This window comes from Sceloporus occidentalis, unplaced genomic scaffold (genome assembly GCF_023333645.1).
Source record: "Sceloporus occidentalis isolate IW3139 unplaced genomic scaffold, rSceOcc1.0.p SCAF_58, whole genome shotgun sequence".
Classification (NCBI taxonomy): domain Eukaryota; kingdom Metazoa; phylum Chordata; class Lepidosauria; order Squamata; family Phrynosomatidae; genus Sceloporus; species Sceloporus occidentalis.
In genome coordinates this window covers 5056135-5079364 of record NW_028317038.1, presented here as the reverse complement: position 1 = coordinate 5079364, position 23230 = coordinate 5056135, and the positions used below count along the sequence as shown (strand labels likewise).

Genomic DNA, 23230 nt, shown 5'->3' with positions numbered 1-23230 from the left:
CAGCTGCATGGGTTCCTCCGCGGAGTCAGGCATAGTGGACAGGGACGGAGCTTGAGAAAACTGACGCACGGTGTCCCTCACTCCTCTCTCCTGTCGTCTCAGTCTCTCCCATTGAGTTTGTCTTTCACGAAGACGCAAATCCACCTGGGAGACGTACTGAATTACCGCATCCAGATCCGTAGGAAGATCTCTAGCCGCAATCTCATCCTTGAGGGATTCGGATAGTCCATTAAGGAATGCGGCGACTAGTGCCTCGTTGGTCCAGTTGACCTCAGCCATCAGAGTACGACATTCAATAGAATACTCCTGGAGAGAACGAGAACCTTGGTTAATGGAGAACAGTGATGCGGATGCCGTACTCCTCCTTCCAGGAACGTCAAACACCGAGCGCAGGGTCGAGACAAACTCAGAGTAGGACCGAACCGGAGGAGCATTTCTTTCCCAAAGTGGAGAGGCCCAAGCCAGTGCCTTGTCAGTGAGCAAAGAAATTACATAGCCCACCTTAGCCCGTTCAGTAGGGAACGCGTAAGGCGAAAGTTCGAAATGGATCTCACACTGATTCAGGAACCCTCTGCATGCTGCAGGCTCGCCACCATAACGTTGAGGAGGAGGTAGATGAGCAGGTACAGAATGGACGGGTGCAGGCGGGGATGGATGAACCACAATTGCCTGAGGACTTTGTAGCGCTGTAACGTCTGGAGAGCTTGGGCAAACTGATCCAGACGGTGGTCCATCCCATCCAAACGATCCTCCGTGGAACTCTGCTGTCCCACCGATGCAGGTCTCATGTTGGCCTTCTGATTCTGTCACGCACAGCGTATGATAGAACCTGTAATCAGGTAGAACAGCGTGTGCAAGTCCAAATAGACAGATACCAGAGTCCAGTACAGAATAGCCAATGAGCAAGCCAAGTCAGGATCGTTGCAGGGTAAGCCGAGGTCAGGAAGCCAGAGGTCAGAATCGTCGTGAGGAAAGCCAGAGTCAAATGCCAGGAAATCGGTAACAGGAACAAGCCGGGTCGTTAACGGGAAATCAACAGGAACGCGTACTGAGAAGACACTATGCAAGATAGGTACAACCATCAGAAGGCAAGGCTGGAAGGTTTCTGAGGCTCTTAAATAGGAATAGGAAGTGCAGACTTCAATTAGCATTTTCCCGCCACAAATTCAAAATGCCGTTACGTCACTTCCGGTCCGCGGCCATCTTGGGGTTGGCGAGATCTCAAATTTCTAAAAGGACCGGTAGTACCGGCTGGCGCCACTAGGTGGCGTGCGGAAGAGCGTGTACACGCGGCAGGTCCGGACCAGGTTCCAGAAGGCGGTGGCTACCGTGTGGAGTTGCGGGGTATTCCCCGTCCTCGCGGCGGCAGAAGCTGTCTTGCGGAGGAGGGAGGTCTTCCTCTCCTCCGTGGCGGTTGAAGCTGCTGTGGCAGGGCGGGGGGTCTCCCCCTTCTCCGCGGCGGCTGTGGCTGTTGCGGTAAGGCGGGGGGTCTCCCCCTTCTCCGCGGCGGTAGAGACTGCTGCGGCAAGGTGGGGGGTCTCCCCCTCTTCCGTGGCGGCTGATGCCGCTGCGATGAAGCCAGCGGTCTCCCTCTTCTCCGCGGCGGCTGAAGATCCGGCACGTCAATTTTAAAATTTTAAAAAGAAAATATCTATTGTGAGTGCATAAATAGTTATATGACACATACCGTGAATAAAACAAATAAAAGTCACTGGTTCTTATAATATAGATAAAGGACTTGAATATTTACAAAAAACAAAAATGGAAAGGTCATCATAAATTATGTTAATATACAATGGTATATCATAATGTGACACAATTGAATAAAGTGCAAAGTAGGTATAAAGACAACCAGTTCTAAGAAAGTTAATAAAGTGCATCGATAATAGAAGTCAACGAAAAAGTACTCAAGGTGTAACAAATTCAGTAATGTATTTTATTAAAAACAGTTAAAGAGAAGAAAGATTTTGCACAGAATACTTTAAAGTGACACAGAGCTATTAAAGTATTGATGAAATCATGTGAATTATAAGGGTCTGAAACTAGTATAGGACTAGACCCTTCTAAACAAATGGAAAGATTGTATCCCAAGATTACCGCATGGCCACAAGGATGAGGTATATTGTGAGAGACTGCCTACATACTGATGAACCAATGCAATGTGATCTGATAAAAATGGGTTATCATGGGGCTTTCCTTGTGTATACAAATAAGTCTTGCTTATAGTACATTTTGTTGTAATGCTGTAAAATCTGAGAACTGCTCCAAGAAATGCCTGTTGAAAGTGGTGATGGTACTAACCATTTCTGTGTTTTATTTGCTGTCTGATATATTTGATAAGGGCTAAGCTGGTGAGCTGTTGCTTCAAGGGTTTTATAATTTGGTAAGGATAAAGGAGGGCCACAAATGGAAAACCTGGGGTTTAACCCCAGGAGCAGGCATTAGGAATACATTATGCCCTTCCATCTCTGCCTTGCTCCAGCGGTTTTCCAAGAATTCATAAATTATGTCCTCAGGGACATTCTCCAACAATGCGTGGTGCTATACCTTCTTGTCCATTCTGCCTCCATAGAAAGCCATCGCACAGATGTAGCCAAGTCCTACAAAAGTTACAAAAGAATAATCTATTTAGCAAATTGCATAAGTGTGAGTTCCAACGCAAACGTGTCGCCTTCATGGGGTATGTGATTTCAGAGGTCTGTTTTGCTATGGACTCTGAAAAAGTCTTTGCTGTTACATAGTTCATAGTTCATAAGGTTGAAAAAAGACCAAAGTCCATCAAGTTCAACCTATATACATATTGTGTCCCTACTGTGTTGATCCAGAGGAAGGCAAAAAAACCCTTATGAAGCAGACGCCAATTGCCCCATACCAGGGGGAAAATTCCTTCCCGACTCCAAATATGGCAATCAGAATAAATCCCTGGATCAACGTTCTGTCCCTATTAATCTAATATCCATAACTTGTAATATTATTGCTTTCAAGAAACACGTCCAGGCTCCTTTTGAACTCTTTTATTGAGTTTACCATTACCACTTCCTCTGGCAGAGATTTCCATCTCACCGCTCTTACTGTAAAGAACCCCCGTCTGTGCTGGTGTAGAAACCTTCTTTCCTCCAACCGTAGAGGATGTCCCCTTGTTATAGATACAGTCCTGGGTATAAATAGGTCCTGGGAGTGATCTCTGTACTGTCCCCTTATATATTTATACATAGTTATTAAATCCCCCCTAAGCCGTCTTTTTTCCAAACTAAATAACCCTAATTCTGATAATCTTTCTGGGTACTGTAGTCCTCCCATTCCCCTTATTACTCTGGTTGCCCGTCTTTGAACCCCCTCCAGCTCCACTATATCTTTCTTGTACACTGGTGCCCAGTACTGTACACAGTATTCCATGTGTGGTCTGACTAGTGACTTGTACAGTGGTAGAATTATTTCCTTGTCGTGGGCATCTATGCCCCTTTTGATGCACCCCATGATTTTATTTGCCTTAGCAGCAGCTGCCTGACACTGGTCGCTACAGGTAAATTTACTGTTAACTAAAACTCCTAAGTCCTTTTCCATGTCAGTCGTCCCCAGTGTTTTCCCATTTAATACATATTCCCAGCCTGGATTTTTCTTCCCCATGTGCATAACCTTACATTTATCTGTGTTGAACCTCATCTGCCACATCCCAGCCCAAGCCTCCAACCTATGCAGATCCATTTGTAATCGTGCACTGTCCTCTATTGTGTTAACCACGTCACAGAGCTTAGTATCGTCTGCAAAGATTGATACTTTACTATACAATCCCTCTACAAGGTCATTAATAAATATATTAAAAAGAATAGGACCCAAAACTGACCCCTGTGGTACCCCACTAGCAACAGTCACCCACTCAGAGTATGTACCATTAATAACCACCCTCTGTTTCCTATCACTGAGCCAGTTACTTACCCACATACACACATTCTCCCCCAGCCCAAGCATTCTCATTTTATGTACCAGCCTTTTATGTGGCACCGTATCAAATGCTTTGGAAAAATCAAGATATACGACATCCAGAGATTCACCCCGATCCAGTCTTGAGCTCACCTCCTCATAAAAGCTATGAGTCATATGTTGACTCATAGGTCATGGGTAGTGACCCTAAAACACTGCTGATTTAGGTGGATGTCATCCTAATTGTTTCTTGCTGGTTAGTAGTAGCCTGTGCCAGCTCTTTCACCAGGTCTTTCATCCTGATTATATGGGGTATTGTGCATTTGGATTTGTACAAATTGCAAGTTTATCAAATTTTGGTAAATTCCACGATTCGTAAGAAGCCAGAAAAAATGAGGCCAACAAAAAACGCCAAATTTTTGTCCAAAATGCGTAGGCCCACATTCACTCACACTCTTACACACTCTCGTTCATTCTCTCATGCTCTCTAAATGTTTCCCTACCTTCTCTGCTGACTACTTTCACTTCTGCCTACCGCTTATACATCTTCTATCTTTTTTCTTCTCTTTTCTCTCTTCTCTTACATTTTCAATCTGCTATCTTCGTCTGCATCTCTGCGGAGATAACCTGTTGGAAGCTTCCAGTGACGTCCTTTTCCCGATTGTCCAACCGGTGTAGGGGACGTCACCAAAAGGTTGTCATTTTGCCCTAAATTTAACTTAGTTCAGTTTTCGGTGATGATAGTTGATTGAAGATAGAAGCGAAGGGGAACAAAAAAATAGAACCTGAAGAAATATTTAGAGAGTGTGAAAGAGAGTGAAAGCAGACGGAAAAAATTAGTCCAAAGCGTTTTTTGTCCATTTGCAAATGTCTAGTATAGACACATTATTTGTAAGTAATAGGCAGGCCCGGACTGGCCATCGGGCACACCGGGCATTTGCCCGGTGGGCCGGGCCGCAGCAGGGCCGGATTGATTTAGGGGCTGATGGAGCTGCAGCTCCAAGCCCCTACCTTAAAATAGGCCCAGTCAGGACCGGACTGACTGGGCCTCTACGGCCGTCTATAACGCAGGGCAAAAGGGGCACCTGCCCCTTAACCCTGCAGCAGCTGCGACCGGGCCCGCCACTCTAGGGGGCCCGTGCAACCCCCACGATTAATTCCACGGGGGCCCGCTACTTACTGGCTAGCCGAGGATGCCGGGGACGCAGGAATCCAAAAGAATCACGTGACGTACATGACGTACGTCACATGACCCTGCTGCGCATCTGCTTCCTCCTGTGCAGAAGAACAGGTTGCTCTGCGAGCGCCGAGCGGCACGTACTCTTTAAATCTTCAGTTGTTCAGGTAAGGGGAGGCTGCATGAAGGAGTGTTTGAGATTGAGTGAGTGAATTAATGAGTATCTGTGAAGGAGTGAGTGAATGAATGTTTGTGAATGAGTATATGTAAATGAGTGTCTGAATGAGGGAATTAATGAGTATCAATGTATGAATATCTGAATGAGTGAATGGATTATCTGTGAATTAGTGAGTAAATATTTGTGAATTAATATGTGTGTGTGTGATAGCATGGATGTGTAAGGGGGGCAAAGATGCCACAGGCAGGCTGTTTTGGTGGCAAAGATGCCCGCCTGTGGCATCTTTGCCACCAAAACAGCCTTGTTTTGGTGGCAAAGATGCCACAGGCAGGCTGTTTTGGGGCCAAAGATGCCGCAGGCGGGCTGTTTTTGGGCCAAAGATGCCACAGGCGGGCTGTTTTTGGGCCAAAGATGCCACAGGCGGGCTGTTTTGGGGCCAAAGATGCCACAGGCGGGCTGTTTTGGGGCCAAAGATGCCACAGGCGGGCTGTTTTGGGGCCAAAGATGCCACAGGCGGGCTGTTATGGGGCCAAAGACGCCACAGGCGGGCTGTTTTGGGGCCAAAGATGCCACAGGCGGGCTGTTTTGGGGCCAAAGATGCCACAGGCGGGCTGTTTTGGGGCCAAAGATGCCACAGGCGGGCTGTTTTGGGGCCAAAGATGCCACAGGCGGGCTGTTTTGGGGCCAAAGACGCCACAGGCGGGCTGTTTTGGGGCCAAAGATGCCACAGGCGGGCTGTTTTGGGGCCAAAGATGCCACAGGCGGGCTGTTATGGGGCCAAAGATGCCACAGGCGGGCTGTTTTGGGGCCAAAGATGCCACAGGCGGGCTGTTATGGGGCCAAAGATGCCACAGGCGGGCTGTTTTGGGGCCAAAGATGCCACAGGCGGGCTGTTTTGGGGCCAAAGATGGCAAGTCCTATTCTTCCAATCTGGGTCCTAGGCAGGTCTGAGTGCCAGGTCTGATTTGATACTAAGGGGGGTGGCTGGCATAAATACACAATGTAGGGCTGGCTGACGGGGCAATACGCAAGGGTGTGGGGGCATTAATTCACAAGCGAGTGCTGGCTGGGGCATCAGTGCATCACATAAATCAATACTAAAGTGGGGCTGCTCTCTTGAGTGCATAAATACACGTGGGGGCTGGCAGCATCAATACACAAGAGAGCCAGCTGCGGCCATCACCTAAATCAAAGGGAAAGCGTCCGTGGAAACCCTCCGGATGCGGGTGTCAGTGTGGCAGAGTCTGTCCTGGTGTTTGTGTTTAGGTGTTGGTGTGGCAGAGCCTGTCCTTGTGTGTGTGTGTGTGACTGACTGGGTGGCAGAGCCTGTCCTGATGTGTATTTAGTCATCTGTTTTCTGGCTCTTTACTTTCTGTAGGATTAAATTGAACTATTTAATTTTTACTTATCCAGAGATAAAACGCCCTCCTGAATTTGTCACTTCAGAGGTCAAAACATTCTAGGCCCAGCAAAAGTAAAGGTATTGTGTTATTTACTCTTATTTCAACCTGCGTATCTTATTAAAAAGGATTTGTGGCACTAGATTGTGGCTTCAGGGGTCCCGTGTATGATGACTTTTTTTAGTCACATTGCTCAGCCTAGAGGATTGGCTGAGCGCCGCAATTCAGTTGGCGTGGTCTGAGTTTCTTAGTTTGTGACTGGCTGCGAGAGAGGATCCAGGTCCACTGCAGTGCTGCGGGGAATTTGGATTTTAGTGCGCAACTTCCACTACTTCACTTCCATCTGCCCCAACAGGGGTTAATATATCAACAGAAGAAAAACAGGGCAAATAAGCACCACTGGGTAAGCTTAGCCTGGAGTATTATCTTTATTTTTTTGCTTATTTGCCCCATGTTTCTTCTGTTGATATATTAACCCCTGGTGGGCAGATATAATTTTTTCGGGATCTATTAATTATGTGCATTCTTGAATTTTTTTAAATTTTTTTTTGATTGCTGTAATATTTGATTTATTGCTTGTATTGTCCATATATTTATATATATATATATTGATATTGTATTATGTATTATCTATTTTTTTTGTCTATTTATTAAAGCATATATTTTCATACCTATTTTAGCGCTGTCAGTTTTTCTATCACGGGACAGAGTGTCATATAGGAGGTATAAGGGATATCAGGGGGCACAGTGGCATCTCTGGCATATAAATAAATAAATAAATAAAAATGGGCTGCTCAGTCTCAAATGCCCGGGCCTATTTTTTGTCCCAGTCCGGGCCTGGTAATAGGTAGTGCACTGATGTTGAACTTACTGTATAGACACACACTGCAGTAGTACACCTTCATACCCACAGATCATCCAAACTGCTTACTTGTAGTCTCCACCAAATTGTGATACAGCAACAGATAAACAAAATCAAACCAAACTACAAACAACAAACTAGAACTATGCATATGGGGTATTATTGTAATTGGGGGAAGTTGCCAAACCAATGTGTAGATATAGCAACATCTCTAGTTTGTATGTAAAGCTTATGTTAGCAAATAATATTTGCTTTTGTTGTTCCACCCACCTGGAATAATTTTAAATTTTCTATAGCTGGACAAATCTGGTGAATGGCTTCAATTGGACATCGGCCACAACATGAAGGTGACTGGAGTAATAACACAGGGTGCACGCTCTGCATTTACTCCTATGTTCATTACCCACTTTTCACTTAGCTTCAGCAAAGATGGTAATTTCTGGGAGACTGTGCAAGGATCAGATGGGCGAATGCAGGTGAGTTGCATGTAAAGATGTATCATTTGATGCATAAGAATTTCAGTGTACAACATATGTTTTTGTGCATTTGTATGTTTATGAATTATATCAGTGCAACAATTTCTTCAGAGTTGTGAAGAGATCATATGACAGCAAGGTTGTAAAAGGATCCGTGCAGATATAAATAATAAAATAAAATACTCAGATAGTGAGGTGGTTAAATATACAGTTTCATAAAAGGTACCCTGAAGAACACGCCCCCGAGCAAGATGCAAATCTGGTGAGGGGCATTCCAGGCTGCCTCTTCATTGAGGCAAACCTGCAATGCCCCAGAGGCCTGTAATGTATTCTGTTGTTTAAACTGCCGATCTCGGCGATCGGAAGTTATAAAATAAAATAAAATAATAAATATATATATATATGGTAACATTAAAAAATAATTCCCTACTGTCACCAAAAAGTGCAAATTTATATATATATATCTATCTATCTATCTATCTATCTATCTATCTATATATATATATATATATATATATATATAAGTTTTTGATGAGCAAGTCCTACAATTATATCTTCCCAAAACATTCCCGTATGGGAAGAGTTAAAATATTGCCATTATAAATGCCCATAGAGTGCCTACTGTATGATTTGATGGGGTAAATTGAATTGGCTGGCTTCAAAGATGTCCCAAATATAGGACGTGGGCACAGACTGCAATGCCCCCGATCAATGGCAAAAAACGCTACCACGTACATGTACGGGCATTACAGGCTCCCGATCCCGTGATTAACAGTGAATCACAGAGATCGGTGGGTTAAACGACACACCAGTGACTGAAATCACTGATCTGCCAATCAAATGTGGTCTTTTACCTCCCAAATAACCCAACAAACCCATGCATGTGGGGTATCACTGCGCTCAGGAGATATTGCTGGACACATATTAGGGTGTTGTTTGACAGGGACGTATACCAGGAGTGGTAAATTTATACCTGGAGTACAACGTGTCTGAAAAAATAAAATAAAAAAAAATTGACTACCATAAAGTTTGACAAATGCTAGTGGTAGAATTAGTGCATGGAAAGGGTTAGATGGTATTGTTTTGATTGCATCATATTATTTACTTTTAAAAGTAAAAAATAGGGCAAATAATTTAGAAAAAAATGACTTTTTCTAACTTTTACTTGAAAAATATTTTACTCATCATAAAAGGTAATGAAAAAACCTGCTATTTGTCCTGCATTTAGAAATAATGTTTTTATGGTTTTTTTTCTGCATGTTATGGGGCAATAAGTACAGGTAGCATTTTGCTATTTCAAAAACCATTTTTTCCAAATCTGGTAATTCTTCCCTCTATGTGCTATTTCGGATATCTTTGAAGCTGGCCAATGCAATTTACCCCATCAAACCATATATTTTTTAAAACTAGACACCCCAGGGTATTTCAAATGCTAGTATTTTAACTCTTTCCATGCACTAATTCTACCAGTCTTTGTCAAACTTTGTGGTAGTCATTTTTTTGCATTTATTTTTTCACCCTTACGAAAAATTACTGCAGTTTTTTGTGAAGTAATACTGCAGTTTTTTGGACATGAAACAACTGCAATACTGCACTTTTACTGCAGTATTACGGCACGTTACTGCACTTTTACGTCATTATATTGCAAACCTACGGTTGTACTTCAATGTACTGCAGCTTTATTGCATTTGTACTTCCTTACAAAACTAACTGCAGTAAAACTGCAGTACAGTGAAGTACAAATGCAGTAAATGTGCAGTAATACTGCAGTAAAAGTGCAGTATTGCAGTTTTTTCATGTCCAAAAAACTGCAGTATTACTTCAGAAAAAACTGCAGTAATTTTTCGTAAGGGACACATTTTACTTCATGTATGAAATAACAGGTCCTGGTATATGTCACTGTCATAAAACACCCCAATATGTGTTCAGCAACATCTCCCGAGCTCATCTACTTGGCTGTTTGGGGGCAAAAGGGCCACATTTGGGGCATGCACATTTTTCAATGTTGAACTTTGGCATTTGGTGAGCCACTGCCCATGCCCTATTTGGTACATCTTTGAGCCTGGCCATTTCAGTGTGCCCTATAAAGCCATATATTTTTGAAAACAAGACAACCCAGGGTGTTTCAAATGCTGGCATTTTAACTCTTTGCATGCACACATTTTACCACCAGCATTTTTCAAAGTTTGCAGTAGTATTTTTTGTGTGTATTTTCCCCGACACACCTACTTTAGGTATGAATTTACAGCTCCTGGTATATGTCGCTGTCACACAAAACCCCAATATGTGTTCAGCAACATCTCCTGAGTACAGTGATACCCCACATGCATCGTCGGATTTTTGGGAACTAAAAGGCCACATTTCGGACGTGTGCATTTTTCTAATTAGAAATTAGACGTGTGGTCTTCCTTCCCCCTGTGTTAATTGGGACATTGTTGAACCCGGCCAATTCAACTTACCCCATCAAATCATACACTTTTTAAAAGTAGACACCCCATGGGCATTTAACATGCCAGTATTTTAACTCTTTCCATGCGAGAATAGTTTTAAGCTAAACCGCTAATTTAGGACTTGCTCACAAAAATATTTTTTAGATACCGTATTTTCCGGCGGATAAGAGGACTTTTTAACCCGTGAAAACCTAATCAAAAGTCGGGGGGCGTCTTCTACGCCGGGTATACTTACTTACTTACCGAGCCGGACCGGAATCTCTAGGGGAAGAGCGAGCGGAGAAGCTGCCTCCCCTGGTCTTCAGGGCCGCGCCGAGGTAGCTGAAAGATCGTGATCTCCCCAACTAGCCCTGATCAGCGGGCGCCCGATGAGCAGGGCTGGTCGGGGAGATCACGACCTCCCTCTAACTAGCCCAGCATTAGGGAGCTCGAGGTCTGGCACTTCAGACCTCGGCTTCCATGCTCCCTAATCAGTACGCGCCGGCTATTGATGATGTCATGTCCCGCCGCTCGTTATCAATTGCCGGCGCGTAGTGATGAGGGAGCAGTAAAGCAGAGGTCTGAAATGACAGACCTCACGCTCCCACAACTGGATGGAAGACAGAGGATGAGAAAGGTAAGAGATGGGGAGAAAGGGGCAGTGTATGTGTCTATATGTTGGTGTGAGATGGTCAGTGTATGTGTATGGTCAGGTGTGTGTAAGAGCAGTGTAGGTATTTGTATGTTTGTAAGCTGGTGTGTGTATATATATATATATATATACCGTGTATATATATATATATATGTGTGTGTGTGTTTAAAGGCAGGGGTGTGTGGTGAGGGCAGTGTATAAATGTGTATGTATGGACAGGCATATGTTAGTATGTGTAGATATATATATATATATATGTGTGTGTAAGGGCAGTGTATGTATGTATATGTCTGTGTATGGGCAGTGTATGTGTATGGACAGGTGTGTTTAAGGGCAGTGTATGTGTATATGTGTGTTTGTAAGCTGGTGTGTACATGTATATGTGTGTAAAGGAAGGGGTGTGTGAGGGCAGTGTATGTCTATACATGTGTGTGTGGACAGGCATATGTTAGGGAGAGCTGACCCACCCAATCCAAGCAGGCTTTGTATACAACAACCAGCCAATCACCGGTAAGGTACATCACTTGCCGTGATTGGCTGGTTGTTGTATACTGGGACGAGGGGTAATCTTATACGGCGCAAACTCTATATTTTAACTGGAAAAGTTGGGGGTCGTCTTATACGCCCAGTCGTCTTATACGCCGGAAAATACGGTATATATTAATTTTATTGCCTTTTTTACTTTTTTTTTTTTTTTTTATATATATATTTTGGAGCTTGAAGGTTCCCCTGGTGATGACATCAGTGGGAAATTATTTTTACATTTTACTGGTTTTTTTTAACAATTTTTCATTATTATTATTATTCTTTTTCTTTTTATTTATTTTACTAATCACATTGTGATTAGAAAGCTGGGAGTTCGGTGTCACTGAATGCCTCGTGATCGGTTAGAGTATTTAAATGTTTCTATCCTATCCCCCTGTCCCGTCTTTCTTCCTGGCTATATATGTTAAAATCCACTTTTCCTGGGAAGGTTTTTTTATCCTGTAATCCGTTAACCATTTTAGTAGCCCTTCTCTGAACTTTTTCCAACATACCTATATCCCTATGGAGATAGCCACCATAACTTACCTTGGTTAAATGAAGTTCCATGGCCGGGAGGATCGTCAGAAGTTGCTCTGATGAAAAGGTTTGTGATGAACAACAAACAAACATTAACGGAAAGGTTATGTGGAAAAAAGTATTCTGAACAAGATATAGAAGCAGTTAAACAAATGAATAGGAAATAATTAAGATATAAAGAGAGAAACACAAATAATGAGTTCTCTCTCCCAATAGTGTTAGATTATAATAAACAAAAGATAAATAAAGTGCATCTGAGGAAGCCTGATTGGGCGAAACGCGTCATGCAGATTGGCGATACGCCCACCCGGAAGTAGTACGGACTACACGAACAAAGCACGGAACTTTGATTGCTTGTTGTGAGCATATTGTTTTTTTTATTTTTATTTTTTATTATTAATAAATTGTCACTTTTGCTTTTAAATATCCTCCTCTTCATCTGACCTCTGTATGTCCTGAGCTGATGCTCACGGAGGAACAACAATATTGAGTGGAATATCTCTATTACTGTCAGGGCTACTTGCCAAGCTCGTGGGCATGATAGGGTTAATAGCACCAGGCCTCTGGATTTACTAACTTCACCCCTTAACAAGGCATCAGTTAACCCCCAAATCCAGCCTGTATCCCCCCAGGTAGTCTGTCACCACTCACGATTTTGATACCGGATTTCTGAGAAATCCGAATTAAAATATCTCTTAATATATATAGCAACCCACCCAGGTCAAACAACATATATATATATATATATATATATATATATATATATATATAGCCCTGGAAACACTTGGAGACCAGCCCCATATAGTTTATCTCGCGGTCGAGCTCTTTTACCCACATGCACCCCTTATACATACCCGAATCACACTATTTGCCATATACCCCCTATATGCCACTCTGCCTCCCTGATATGCCTTATACCCTCCTATATGCCACTCTGCCTCCAGAAATGCCTTTTAAACCCTATATGCCACTCTGTCCCATGATATGCTTTTAACCTCCTTTATGCCACTCTGCCTCCAGAATTGCCTTATACCCCTATATGCCAGGGGCATATCATGGGACATAGTGGCATACTGGGGGTTAAAAGGCATTTCTAGAGGCAGAGTGGCATATAGGGGGTTACAATCATTTCTTGAGGCAGAGTGGCATAAAGGGGATTAAAAGGCATATCATGGGGCACTCTGCCTCCAGAAAATCCTTAAGCCCCCATATAACCCCCCCCGACTTACCACTGCTTCTGGTGTCTGGTGAGGGCACTGGGTGGAGGCCGGCATTCAGGAAGTTAAAGGGGCCGGTGTGCAAGCACCGCACCGTCCAATGGCCGTGTCTCAGCTCTTCGTCCCACGTCTTAAAAGGGGTGGGACGAAGAGCTGAGACACGGCCATTGGGCGTCGCGGTGTGTGCACACGGGCACCTTTAATTTCATTAGACACCGGTGGTGGGAGGTTCTTTGCCTTGAGTTGAGATTGAAATTCCCAAACGCAGGTTGATAAGTTTCTAATACAAAAAACAAAATACTGTCTGCGCTTCTCACCCTAATAAAGTTGGCAACAAATATATAAACATAATATAAATGAGAGGTTTTGGTTATATGATTGGCCAAAGCATAATTAAGCTCACCCGCCACATCAAGGCACACTCTCAATAGGGTGAGATCCTACTCTCACCTCCTACATAGTGGGCACACAAAGCAGTTTATACTGCTACCAAAACCTTATTAATGTGTTGGGGGACATTAGAAACACATTTCAAATTTTGCCCCAAACCCAGGGAATAACAAAAAAAAGATCAGCAAAAACCACGCCAATTCATATAACCAAAACCTCTCATTATATTATGTTTATATATTTGTTGCCAACTTTATTAGGGTGAGAAGCGCAGACAGTCTTTTGTTTTTTTGTATACATTGTACAGCCAACACACTGTATTTGCAGCATGCTCACACTGTTTGGTAGGCCTTATACCGTATTTGCTCGATTATAAGACGACCCTGATTATAAGACGACCCCCCAAAATCTGAATATTAACTTAGGAAAAAAAGAAAAAGCCTGAATATAAGACGACCCTAAAGGAAAAAAGTTTTACCAGTAAATGTTAATTCATGTAAACTATTTTTTTTAATAAAAGCTATGATTGAGAAAAATATTTTTTTTGTTTTTATTTCTTGTATTTTCCAACCTGTCCCCCAGTTACGCACATCTGCCCCCAGGCTTGCCACTCCAATATGGCACTGTGGCCCATGATATGCCTTTTAACCCTCTATATGCCACTGTGCCCCATGGTATGCCTTTTGACCCCCTATGTGCCACTCTGCCTCCAGAAATGCCTTATACCCCTATATGCCACTCTGCCTCCAGAAATGCCTTATACCCCTATATCCCATTCTGGCATTTAGGGGGTTAAAATGCATATTATGGGGCAGAGTGGCATATAGGGAGGTATAAGGCATTTCAGGAGGCAGAGTGGCATTAAGGGAGTTAAAAGGCATTGTATAGAGCACTCTGCCTCCAGAAATGCCTTATACCCCTATATGCCACTCTGGCATTTAGGGGGTTAAAATGCATATTATGGGGCAGAGTGGCATATAGGTGTATAAGGCATTTCAGGAGGCAGAGTGCTCTATTAAATGCCCCCTTAACGCCACTCCAGAAATGCCCTATGCCCCCATTTAACACACACACACACACACACACACACACACACCCTATACCCCCATTTAACTAACACACACACACACACACACTCTCCCCTCCCCTCCCCTCTCAGCCCTCTCTTACCGGTGCTTCCAGCCGGGGCAGCGGGTTGACGTCGCCTTCTGCTGCAGCCGGAAGGAGGTGGAGTTGGCAGCGGGGGTTTGTCTGCGTCCGTCGCGTATACTTTCCCCGGCTGTCAGAGATCAGAGTTCCCCGCACCGGTGCGGGGAACTCTGATCTCTGACAGTCGGGGAAGGTTTGCGCGACGGACGCAGACAACCCCCGCTGCTAGCCACACCTCCTTCCGGCTGCAGCGGACGTTGTCTACGCGGATCGCGTAGACGTCAACCCGCTGCCCCGGCAATACAGCAGGAAGCACCGGTAAGTGTGTGTATGATGGGGGGGGGGTGAGACAGGAGGATCCAGGTCCCCTGCAGCGGTGCGGGGGATCTGGATCTTAGTCTCCTAATCAGACTCTATTTGAGGTCTGATTAGAAGACGACCCCGATTAGAAGACGAGGGGTATTTTTCAGAGCATTTGCTCTGAAAAAAACCTCGTCTTATAATCGAGCAAATACGGTATTATACATTTGTATTATTTGAGCCTGAGACTAGCTTAGCGCACCGACATTTTTTCTTTTCCCTGTTTGCACATATTTGAGGTTGTTGGCTCCTCATCAGTCTGGTTGCAGCTTGCTGTCCAGGGGTTAAATGGGAGGAGGTTTAATTGCACCTCCCCCAACACATTAATAAGGTTTTGGTAGCAGTATAAACTGCTTTGTGTGCCCACTATGTAGGAGGTGAGAGTAGGATCTCACCCTATTGAGAGTGTGCCTTGACGTGGCGGGTGAGCTTAATTATGCTTTGGCCAATTCATATAACCAAAACCTCTCATTTATATTATGTTTATATATTTGTTGCCAACTTTATTAGGGTGAGAAGCGCAGACAGTATTTTGTTTTTTGTATACATTGTACAGCCAACACACTGTATTTGCAGCATGCTCACACTGTTTGGTAGGCCTTATATTATACATTTGTATTATTTGAGCCTGAGACTAGCTTAGCGCACCGACATTTTTTCTTTTCCCTGATAAGTTTCTAATGCCAGAGAGGTGTTGTTTGATTTTATACCGTGGTTGACTCTCATTGGATTCTAGTTGTAAGTTATAAGGAAGTACAGCAATCGGGCAGGATAAAGCAGCAGCCTCAACTGACACCCAGAGGCGACTCGCCCCAACAGACCACTCGACCACACGCCGGAGGTGGGCCGCCCGCCAGTAAAGTTCCAGATTGGGAAGACCCATCCCCCCCTGCGTCTTAGGGCTCGTCAAATAAGCGAAAGAAAGTCTAGGCGGCTTGCCCTTCCATATGAAGCGGAGAAAGGCTCCATGATATTTACGGAAATAGGAGCGGGGAAGAAAGATAGGTAGTGTTTGAAAAAGATACAAAAAGCGGGGGAGAATGTTCATCTTTAGAACACTAACCCTCCCAAACCAGGACACATGAGGGAAAGCCCACCGGTGCAAGTCAGCAAGGAGGGTGCTCAGGAGGGGATCAAAGTTGAGAGCCTTAATCTTAGACAAATCCGCAGGGATAAGGACCCCCAAATATTTAATACAGTCGTCCTTCCAACGAAAGGGCGTAGTGGTGCGGATATGGCGAGAAAGTTCCGGGGTCAAGCGGAACCCCATCACCTCGGACTTGGATAAATTAATCTTGTAATTAGAGATAGAGAGGAAGTGATCAAGGACCGACAGCAGCGCGGGGAGGGAACGACCCGGATCAGATAACGTCACCAGGATATCGTCAGCAAACAAGGAAATCACATGGGAGCAACCCGCGACAGTTATACCCGAGATGTCCGGGTGTGCACGGACCGCCACCGCAAGGGGCTCGACCACTAGGAGGAACAAAAGGGAGGAAAGGGGGCATCCCTGCCGCGTACCATTGGCGAGCACGAACCGATCGGATTGAATGCCATTAACTGTGACCCGAGCAGATGGTGAGGAATATAGGGCACGCACACATGTCAGGAACCTAGAGCCTAAACCAATACCTTCCAAGACCCGGAACAAGAAGTGCCAGGAGACCCGGTCAAACGCCTTTTCGGCGTCCATCGAGGCCAATACCAACGGGGTGCCGGAGTGGTGAGCGTGCCCCAACAAGTCAACAACCTTAATCGTATTGTCTCGTGCCTCCCTCCCCGGCACAAACCCCACCTGATCCGGGTGGATCAGGCCAGGCAGAAGAGGTCGGAGGCGATTGGCAAGCACCTTAGCGAACAAATTAACATCAACGTTGATCAACGAAATCGGCCGGTAGCTGCTACACAGGTCCAAATTCTTATCAGGTTTAGGGATTACCACAATGCTAGCATCGAGCGCCCTAGGGTCAAAGGGCTTACCCCTGGCAATAGCGTTGAAATGGGGGCCTAAGATTGGGAGAAATTTTTTATAATAGATGGCAGAGAAGCCGTCTGGTCCCGGACTCTTACCAGATGGGGAATTTTTAACCGCGAATTCAATTTCCGACAGAGTAATCGGATCCTCAAGGAATGCACTGTCTTCCGTAGTGAGAACTCTGGGAAGGTGTGCGGACAAAAAATCAGTGGTGGCCGCGTGAATATCGAAACCAGGGCGCGAGTCCGAAGGAAGATTATAAAGAGACGAATAATACTGTTGGAAACATTCAGCAATTTTGTGGGAATGAAAGTGAAGTTTATTATGATGATCTCGGATCCTAGTCAGGTAAGTCTGAGCCCTCTTCGCCCGCAGGGCTCGAGCCAAAAGTTTGCCCGGCTTATCGCCAAGCTCCTAAAATAAATGACGCGTAAGCAGAAAATTACGCTTGATGCGCGTATCCAACAAAGACGCCAGGCGAGCGCGAAGGGCAGTAAGCTGAAGCTGTAAAGACAGGAGAAGGGTAGCCTTATGACGCAATTCCAGGAGCGCAATTTGCTTAATCAGAGAAAGAACGCCATCTGAGTGAACGCGTTTGGCCGCAGCCCCCATGTCGATCAAATGGCCCCTCACAACTGCCTTGTGGGCATCCCAAACAACCGACGCAGGAACGTCAGGAGTCAGATTGTCTGCGAAATAATGAACAATGTGAGAAGATAAAATCGTCACATTATGGGGGTCGTCCAACAACGACTCATTAAGCCTCCAACTCCACCGGGGTCTAGGGAGAGCAGTCAGGGAGAGCCTCATGAAAACCGGAGCATGATCGCTTATAGTAGTAGGACCGATCACAGCAGAGCGCAGGAAGGAGATGTGAAAATGGGAGATAAAAAAAGTGTCGATCCTAGAGTACATGGCGTGGGGGGCAGAAAAGTGGGTATAATCTCTCTCTCCAGGGTGCAGAGTCCTCCAAGAGTCAATTAGTTGATTGAATTTAAGGTGCTTGAGGACTTTACGAATGAGAGAGTATGGAAGATGCGACCGACCAGAGGAGGTATCCACCTGAGGGTCAAACACCATATTGAAATCCCCACCCAGGACAGTAACTGTCCTTCCTCCTGGAAGTCCGCCAATTTATTAAGTATCGAAATGATATAACGGCCCTGCGATTTATTAGGGGCATAAAGATTCGCCAGGGTAACCTTCTGGGAGCCAATATAACCTTTCACAAATATACAGCGCCCCTCATCATCCTTCAAGTCCTCCAAGAGGTGAAAACGGACCCTTATAGATAAGGAGAGCCACACCTTTGGTCCTCGAGGAAGCGGAGCTGGAGAAGAAGGAGTGAGAGAAGTGCCTATCCAAAAGTCTATGCTCATTGCCCAGCTTAAAATGAGTCTCCTGAATAAAAGCTATGTGCAATTGAAGGAACAAAGTTTGGAACGCTGTTCCGGTTTATTTAAGCCCCTTATATTAAGCGTCACCAATTGTAAGTGATTAGAAGACATAGTTAGGGCTGACATGGAGACAAATTATGTGAAAAAAGCCACCACAGGTCTAACAAACCAAGAACAAAAAAACAAACGATACAACAAGAAAATAAACACATATGTGAGATGTAGTGCATAGAGTGGAGATAGGCCACAGGATAACCTATCGTAGCGACACTGAGTGTCGACAAGGTGTGAGCTAAGGGACTTCAGGGAGTCCCGAAATCACTGTCCCAAGGAGGACAGGAGTGCTCGGGGGGGGGAAGGCCCACGAGAGCAGGAGAAAAAAGCAGACAAGAAAAGAGAGAAAGAGAGAGAAGAAGAGCTAGAAAGGAGAGGAAGACCAATGCTACACCGTCCGAAAAAGCAGAAAAAAGAAAGAACCCAACCAGTGGTAGGGGAAAAAAGGAGAGACAGCAGGGAGAAATGAGCGAAAAGAAGGAGAAATGAGCGACATAGGAAGCTAGAGCAAACCCCAAGCGAGGGGTCAGAACATACAGGCGAGCTTAACCAGGACATCCAGATCAGATACAGATATACAGAGCCGTCAGGCAGTCAGCCTCATAAGTGTGTGTGATGTATACGTGAGGTGCATGAAAAAAGTGGGTAGAACGTTTAGTAAAACATTTAGTAAGGAGGCAGCCCCCTCTGTAGACGGCGAGGCTCAAAAACATGTAAATAAAATATAAGTGTATAGCGGGGGAAAAAAACACAAAAAAAACACATAAAGGCCGACGCGCAACGAAAAACGGCGGAAAACCATATAAAAAAAACATAAATAATACGAATGCGATATGCGAGATACCCGAGCGCAGCAAGAGCCCCAGTCCATGATACCTGGTCAGAGGCACAAATGACGAGTATGAAAGCCGATCAGCGCCGCATAAAGTTCAGCTAGATAAAGGTGTGGAACAGTCCCGAGTGGAAAAAGTTCTGTGAGGAAGGAGAGAGCGTCCAAATACTGCGGGAAGCGAAGAATTTCAACCGGTATCAACCGGTGTCGCCGGGGCACGTCGGGTCCTCTTCCTCCGATTGGAGTGCAGGATCCAGGAGGCAGCCAGTTCCGATAAAGGTGGAAGAGCAGCAGGAGCCGCATCCCAGTCGGGAACCTCAAGAGCAGGTAGGTGGAGATCCTCCAAGAAGAGCTTCAACTCGCCTGGGTGTCGCAAGGTAAAGGTGTCGCCGTTCCGCCTGGCAAGCAACATAAAAGGAAAACTGATAGGGGATGGCAGCTTCCCGGAGCGCCGCTGTGAGGGGCCCGCAATGCCCTACGCTTCTGAAGAGTGAGCGGGGAGAGATCCTGGTAGATGGAGAGCTTCTCCCCTTCATATTCCACAGCGCCAGGGGTGCGATAGGCCTTCAACACCGCCTCCTTGACCGTGTACTTATGGAAGCAGCACACCACATCCCTGGGTGGGGAAGATGGAGAGCCCCTCGGTTGCAGAGCACGGTGGGCCCTATCAAAATGGATTGGGGCATCATCCGGTAACTTGAGGAGCGAGTTGAACACCGACTGCAGCGTCTGGCAGAGCGTCTCCGGAGGGACCGACTCAGGTAGGCTACGCATTCAGAGATTATTTCTCCTACCCCGATTATCCAGGTCCTCCAGCTGACGTCGGAGTTGAAGAAACGATTCAGTGTGTGCGTGTAGAGTGGAGGAGTGGGAGTCAATACGAGCACAGGCAGCCGAGTGGTTGTCCTCGAGTGCAAGCACACGATCCCCCAGTTGCTTCAGGTCGTGCTTGATTACCACGAGGTCGGCTCGGACGCCCTGAAGGGCCTGGTCCAACGATGTGTCAATCACGGCCACCAAGTCAGCTTTCGTCGGAAGCGCTTTAAGGGCCTCCTGCCACGACGGGCCCGCAGCCAACGAAGGTGGGTAACTCGAGTCCTGGTCGCGAAGGCCATCGTCCGAGCACTCGCTGACTTGACTGGCGGGAGACGGCGCCATCTTGGGCTCTGAGTCTCGGGAGTCTTGGTCGTGTGAAGCTTGAAAAAACGACCGGACAGAGGGGTTAGACGGTCTGCCCCGTGTCCCAGAGGCTCTGGGGGTCGTCCCCGCTCGATTAGTTTTCCCCATCGGCCGGGTCTTGCGGAATGAAAGGTTGAAAAAGTCAGACGGCGAGCAGAGCTATCAGCTTATGCGGCCATCTTCTTTGAGCGCTCGCTCCGCCCCCCCAGGCCTCTCTTAAGCTCTTGTGTTACTCCTTTAAATTTAAATTCGTATTGTATTTTTTGTGCGGTGTGTGTGGGAATGTTTAGGAAAAAGATTTCTGATTTTTCTATATTTAGTTTGTAATTAGAAATTTCTGCATATTTATTTATAATTATCATTAATTCTCTAAGCGATCTTGCTGGATCTTCAACTGTGAGAAGGACATCATCTGCGTTTAAACAAATTTTTTATTCTTCTTGTCCTAACATGGTACCTTTCATTTTTTCATTTTTCCTTATTATAATTGCCAAGATCTCAATAGTCAAGATATATAACATTGGGGAGAGTGGGCAACCCTGTCGTGTTCCGTTATTGATATGGAACCATTCAGATTTAATATCTTGTCCTACAATTCTACCAGTTGGATTTGAGTACAGAGCACTTATAGCTGATAAAAAGTTGCCTTCTATTCCATAAGACCGGAACGTTTGGAACATAAAGTTCCAATTAATGCGATCAAACACTTTCTCTGCGTCCAGCGCTAATAAACAGGTCTGTCATTTTTCAAAATTGGCAAATTCTATGATATCAATAATGCGTCTGACATTATTATAAGTAAGTCTGTCAGGGACAAAACCTATTTGGTCAGGATGTATTAATAAAGCGATCGCCTATTTCAGTCTCTCTGATAGAACCCCTACAAATAACTTTATATCTTCATTAATAAGTAAAATTAGCCTGTAATTGATTACTTCTTCCAGATTTTTGTTGTGTTTAAGTATAGGTATAATATTAGCTCTTAATAGCTCTTCCGGTGCCTGTCCTTTATTCATTAATTCATTAAATAAAGCGGTTAAATGTGTAACGATCTCACAGTTGAATTTTTTATAAAAGAGGCCACTAAATCCATCCGGACCTGGGCTTTTGCCATTCTTAATCTTATATATCACCTTTGCCACTTCTGATTCTTCTATGGGTTTATTTAATTGAATCAGTTGGTCATTGTTCAGTTTAGGTATAGGTAGAGTTTTCAAATATTTTATAATTTCCTCTGATTTTGTGTTATTATTTAAATTATATAAAGCGGTATATTAACGATTCCGGAGATTCCTTTAAAAGCATTATTCGTGGTTACCTTATCAAAATTGAAAAAATAGAAAAATCGTTACTATACCACTTTATATAACTTATATAATTTAAATAATAACACGAAATCAGAGGAAATTATAAAATATTTGAAAACTCTACCTATACCTAAATTGAACAATGACCAACTGATTCAATGTTATTTTTAACTATTTTATAAATCTGGTTTTTAGCTTGTTTTTTCTTGAGTTTATTAGTTAGCTATTTATCTACTCTATTGTTCTTATAATACCACTGTTGTTTTAATTTTTCTAAATTTTTACTAATCTTATTAAATTCTAGATCTCTCATTCTTTCTTTTAATTGCTGAATCTTGGTAGATTAAGTTTAGTTAGAGATATTTTATTAAGTTTTGTAAGGTCATAGAGGTTTATATAAAGGGTGGCTAATTCTGAGCCTCTTTTTCTATTTTTCCAGTTTTGATAAGGTAACCACGAATAACGCTTTTAAAGGCACACCATAAGGTTGAGCGAGATATTATTTTATCATCGTTGTCTTGGAAATAGAATTTAATAGATTTCCTCAGAGATTCTAAATGTTGTTGCTGATCTTATATCGTATGGTTTATTCTCCAATCCCTGAGGATTGTTTTCGGGTAATTAGAGAAAGTCTCACAAATGATGGCGTTATGATCTGACCATATTATGTCTTTAATCAGTATTTTTTTGTATTATTCACTAGGGAGTAATTTCCTATCACCAGGGCTATGCGCGCATACGAGGCATGAGGGGCAGAAAAATGAGTAAATTCTTTTGAAGTTGGATTAAACACTCTCCAATTGTCATATAGATTATTTTTTTTTAAAAGTTAGTCAGGCTTTTAGCCGATCTTTCTATTCTCTTATCAAGAGTTTCTCCCCTTCTTAAGATTTTATCCAATTTGATATCGGCGATTGTATTGAAATCTCCCGCCATAATAAGAGTTCCACTTATATATCTTTCTGCTTTTTTAAATAGATCTTCTATAAATCTTATTGAGCCTGTATTTGGAGCATATAAATTAATTATAAAGTGTGTACTTGATCCTCTATCTTGCATACAATAATCATATATCTAGCTTCTAAGGCAGTATCTTGAAATATAATTTCAAATTTTATGTTGGTAGAAATGATAATAGCCACACCTCTCTTTTTTTTATCTTGTAGGGATGAAGTAATTATCTTTGAAATTTGTTTACTCTTTAGGGGGG

The 23230-nt window shown here is 44.1% G+C and overlaps 1 protein-coding gene across 1 annotated transcript in view; it reads left to right on the top strand.

Annotated features, from left to right (window-relative positions):
* The window catches only part of LOC149287639 (coagulation factor VIII-like), a 112449-nt gene that overhangs the window by 81296 nt on the left and 7923 nt on the right, over nucleotides 1-23230 (top strand). Inside the window, exon 4 of the mRNA XM_089492657.1 lies at nucleotides 7835-8014. Coding sequence (XP_089348783.1) covers nucleotides 7835-8014 — 180 coding nt within the window. The remainder of the gene's footprint in view (nucleotides 1-7834; nucleotides 8015-23230) is intronic.